Source organism: Plectropomus leopardus, chromosome 2 (assembly GCF_026936395.1).
Source record: "Plectropomus leopardus strain MGB_pleo_1.0 chromosome 2, ASM2693639v1, whole genome shotgun sequence".
NCBI lineage: Eukaryota > Metazoa > Chordata > Actinopteri > Perciformes > Serranidae > Plectropomus > Plectropomus leopardus.
Window position 1 is genome coordinate 42,179,266 of NC_142177.1, and position 4,897 is coordinate 42,184,162.

Sequence of the window (4,897 nt, forward strand, 5' to 3'; positions counted from 1 at the left end):
TTAGTTTCCACAGTGTATTTTAGACTTATTGTAGGAGCTGAGCTGCAAATTCACTGATTACACTCAAATACACAATCTGGACTACATTTAGGACACATGCATCAACACACACACAGTTATCACAACAGGAGGGAGGAAAAGCAGGTTAAATGTGCCAAACAGTCCCCGAGGGTTAACCCTTGGGACATTGATGGTCCCCAGAGGGTCAATCCTCCTGACTTTAGTAATGACTTTTGGTGCCATTGTGAGATTTTTTTGTGCCATTTGACATTTTTGTGTTCCCAATGACATTTTGCATCACCAGCAGAATGTCATTTTGACTTTTTATGTGAAACATCTTAAAATCTACAGGATTGGCACAAAAGTTTGGACAGACATTCTCTTTGTTGATCCTCTGACTCTTAATGTAGGACTTCATCAAGGTCACATTTTAATGTGTCCAACGCTTTGGTTTATAACATGCAGAACTGATGTTATTCATATCATCAAAAGTGATGAAACTCGTTTATTAGTCACAAATCTGTTTTTTGTTTTTATTCAAAGTTTCCAGTGTTGATCTTATTTGATTCATTATCTTATATTTATATTTGTCTCGACCTTTTCTTGTTTGATGGGGAAACAGCAGAGAAATATTCAGTTCTGAAATCACAGATACTACATAACATCTGAACCCAAACTGAGACATCCACCTTAAAACTGAGACATCCACCTTAAAACTGACACATCCACCTTAAAACTGATTGACTTCTTCTCTGACTTAATGACTAAAGGCAGAGTTCAACTGATGAAAAAACTTTTACAGACACAATCATTTAGATTTAAACTGTTCGTGTATTTTGGATCATATGAAACATATTTTACATATTGTAAACATTTCATTTCATATAATTAAACATTTGTTTTAATGTCTGGAAAACTTATAATCTGGACAATAACATAGAATAACATTGGTTTGTTCTGAACAGTGATTGGCCGATCAAACATGCAGTTATTGATATATTGTTTTCCTTTATTTGGATCGTATCAGTTTTCATGAAGTGGTTGCTGCTCGCCGTGGCTTAACTTTCTCTAACTGCTCTGTTTGGCCGTCACACAGAGCTTCAGTGGTAATATCTTCAGTTTATCTCCAGAGCTAATGTACGGAAACATCCTCTCAGTGAAAGTGTGTGTGAAGGTGTGTATATGTGTGTTAGTATCCGGATCAGAGAACGACAGTTTTCCTTTGTTCCAGTCCAGATTCACTCGGATCCTCTGGATCTTTTTCTCCACTCTCAGATTTGTCATTGATGCTGGTCCCGACCACGCTGAGTATTTTCCGTCAGAGAAACACATTCTCCAAATTCCAGACCCAATAAGTCCCTTCCTGTGGACAGACTCTGCTAACACGCCCAGTGACCAGCCTGTACTGTCTCCGACCTCGACGTCCCAGCTGTGAGTCCCTGAGTCAAAGCCCTCTGAGCCAAGGACGGAGCAATAATAATCAAACCGCTCTGGATTATCAGGAAGCTGCTGTACCTCATCTCCTGCCCTCATGCTGGTCAGGTCTTCAGACAGGACGAGATGTGGGTTAGCAGTGTTTGGGTCCAGAATCAGAGGACTGTAGGAGACCATGTCCTTCATCTTGTTCCAGATGTTGAAGGTGAGGTTGCCCAGGTGTTTGGCCTCGTCTATCAGAGCTCCTGAGAGCAGCTGTGGATCCTCCAGCAGGGGGCGCTGCTGGACTCTGTCCACCGCAGCCTTGTATCTCTGCAGGAAGGAGACGTCTTCGGCTCTCAGCTCGTCCTCTGCGTCTCTGACTGTGTCTGAAAGAGCTGCTATCTCTCTGCTCAGAGCCTCCAGCTCCTCCTTCATCCTCTGACTCTTCTGCTCCTCTTCCTCCCTCAGTGCAGCCATCCTGGCCTCCTCTTCCTCCTCCAGAAACTGGTGAAGCTTCTTAAACTGCTCCTTAATCTGCGTCTCTGTGCGTCGGGCCTGGACATGAATGTGAGCTGCTGTTTGTTCAGACTTCACTTTGACTTCTTCAAAAACCTTTAACTTCTCCTTTAAGGGCTCCAGAGTCTCCTGAAGTTTCTTCTTGTGTTGTCGTGCAGCTTCATCGACGGGTCTGAATCTGTGGTCGCTGTGTTTTTCTGAATCTCTGCAGACGAGACACACCGGCTGCTGATGGTCCAGACAGAAGAGTTTGAGTTTCTCAGAGTGCAGACTGCAGAGAGCCTCTGAAGCTCTCGCAGCTTTCTCCTGTGAGAGGGACTCACATCGGCTCTTTAACGCAAAGTTAAATGGTGGTTCCTCCTTTGAAGATCTTCTCTTGCAGACTGGACACTCCTGAGTTTGTTTCTGTGTCCACCAGCTCTTCAGACAGTCTTTACAGAAGCTGTGGCCACATGACAGAACAACAGGATCTCTAAAGACATCATGACAGACCGGACAGCAGAGATCCTCCTCTGATCTGGAAGCCATTTAGTCTCTGAGTGAAGCTGAAAACACAGCGGACAGAAGTACAGTCGGCCCTCCCTCCTCGACTCACTTCACTGAAATTTACTTTCGCTTTGAGTCGTGTTTGTAGTCAAACTCACATTCAGTGCGTGGAGAGTCAGCAGGTCGAAGCAGCAGTGTCCGAGTTTCCACTTTTCTCTCCTGTAGCTGAACTCACTCAGAGGAGGGTGTTAGTTTGGTCTGAAGGTGAGTCTGATCGCCTGTGTTCAGTCTGCGTGTCTCTTCAGTGAGAGTTAGAGACAGTTTCCTGCTTTGACTCGTGTGAGTCACATGATGGGTGGAGTTTCGTTTTTAAATATTAACTACTAAATATTGTGTCACACAGCGCTGTTTCATTCCAAAGTGCTAAATTACTGCTCGGCATGTAGACTGACGACTGCTTGTTTGTGTTCAGAAGTTTCGGTTTAATGTGGTGGAGGAGTTAAGATATAATTCAGTAAATCAAAAAGAGTGAATATTTAGGTCAGAGAGGAGCGAGCAGCAAGCAAGTGAAACTTCTTTGAGCTCAAGTTGCATTTATCAGCTGAGACTGGTGGGGCTGGTGTCGTTTTCACTTTGTAAATCAGAATTTGTGTGCGTGCGTGCACGTGCGTGCGTGCGTGTGTGTGTGTGTGTGTGTGTGTGTGTGTGTGTGTGTGTGTGTGTGTGTGTGTGTGTGTGTGTGTGTGTGTTTGTGTGTGTGTTTGTGTGTGTGTGTTTCAAAATGTGGTCCCGGAAATGCCAAATGAAGCAGGAAGCAGCAGCATGATTTACAGATGGGTGATTTCAGCTGAGAATGCAGCTGGTAACAGTGTAAAATAAGGAGAACAGAAAATGACCCAAATTCTGTTTCATTGTCAATCTTACAAAATACAAAAGAGAGAAATCAAAGGCAGCACTTAACAAAGTCAAACCACCAGCAGGGAAGATGATAAACTGCTGTTAGTTGAGGAGAGCTCGTTGGATTTGGTCCCGATCCTCACAGGTATGAATATGGGACACTAAATTTTATTGTTTCTTTTTAAAGTGTTTACTTAAATCTCTGCAAACCTCTCAATATCTGAATTATATTAACTGAAATAGTCCATTTCAGGTCCAAAGCCAGTGTATCAGGTTCTGTTATATCACCTTAAAGAGCACAGGCGCTGTAACATGCTAAATGTTCACCTGCTTCCTGCGCGCAGAACAAACTGTCAGCGGTTTACTTTTATCTGCTGCACAGCAGCTCAGACCGAACTGTCATTATCAGAAATGAAATAGCAAATCAATGCGTTAATTACGCAATAACGTCTGCCAGAGCTTTTCAAGTAGGCGTGCTTTTATTGCGATCATTACGATCCTGAAAACTCATTACAGAGAGGAAAATCGATACACAGATATTCCATCTGAACCATCAGCGCTCCAGACTGCAGTGTTTGTTAATTACAGCCGATAATCAGGAGCTGTGTGTTATTTTCAGTGTGAAGGCAAAATTCACGAATGAGTTTGTGTTTTCAAAATCAGGAAGTTAAAACCTGCCAATAGCAAACAACATTTCCTGTCTATTCCTCTGAAATATTCATAATGAACTGAGTCAAAGTGATGTTTTTAAATTAAATTTTGGAGCAGACTGTGTTTTCCTTCATTATGTTTTGCCGGGTTTTTATCCGATGAGTAATCTCTCCAGTGAGAATGAGTCAAACACAGACTCTGATTGGGAACGAGGAGGAATTTGTGGCTTTTCTCTAAAGTGGTTTTTAACGCTGGTTATTATTCACGATGAATTCCCCTCGACGGGACGTTCAGAAGCTGGTGAAGAGAACGACAGCAGTGACTTTTGGCTGATATGAATCAGCAAATGAAATCAGAAAAGACCACGATAATCTCTTACTGTTCATGTTTAAGGCTGCCTGGGATTTTATAGAAGCAGACGAAAACACCACGGACGCATTCAGTCGCTCACTGAGAGCAACAACAACCGCGTGAATCAAGTAAACTGCACTCTCAAATTGTAAAAATAGAAACTAGAAATAAAATAGAAACCCGTGTCAATAAAAAAATGAAAAATAACCGATGCAATGCGTACAGTAAGCTCTACTTGAACTCCACCGCTTCGTTTGGTGGCATTTCTGCAACGTTTCTATAACGTTTCTGTAACGTTTCTGCAATGTTTCAGTAATGTTTTTGTAACGTTGCAGCTCAAGTAGCATGAAGGGGTTTTATCAGGTTTTCTGTCAGCTGATAATCTGTTTGACTCATGAACTGACTGTAGAGTGACGACGCTGATAGAAGTTTGAAATGAGCTTTTCAGTGGATTTCACGCCGACCACATTAGGTCTGCATACATTACAATGGCAGTCCAGCCACGTTAACCCTTTGAAACTTGATCAAATTGACTTGAGTTGTTCCGAAAACACAAGAAGAAGTCAGCGAGCAATGAAAG

At 42.6% G+C, this 4,897-nt stretch overlaps 1 protein-coding gene across 1 annotated transcript; it reads right to left on the minus strand.

The window, feature by feature from the left end:
• Nucleotides 1-811: 811 nt before the first annotated feature.
• LOC121961143 (nuclear factor 7, ovary-like) lies at nt 812-2,858 on the minus strand. Its single transcript, XM_042511021.2, has 2 exons — nt 2,577-2,858; nt 812-2,477 (listed from the first exon to the last, which is right to left on the minus strand). The coding sequence occupies exon 2, from the start codon at nt 2,458-2,460 to the stop codon at nt 1,069-1,071; it is 1,392 nt and encodes a 463-aa protein (XP_042366955.2). The 5' UTR covers nt 2,461-2,477; nt 2,577-2,858; the 3' UTR covers nt 812-1,068.
• Between the last annotated feature and the right edge of the window lie 2,039 nt (nt 2,859-4,897).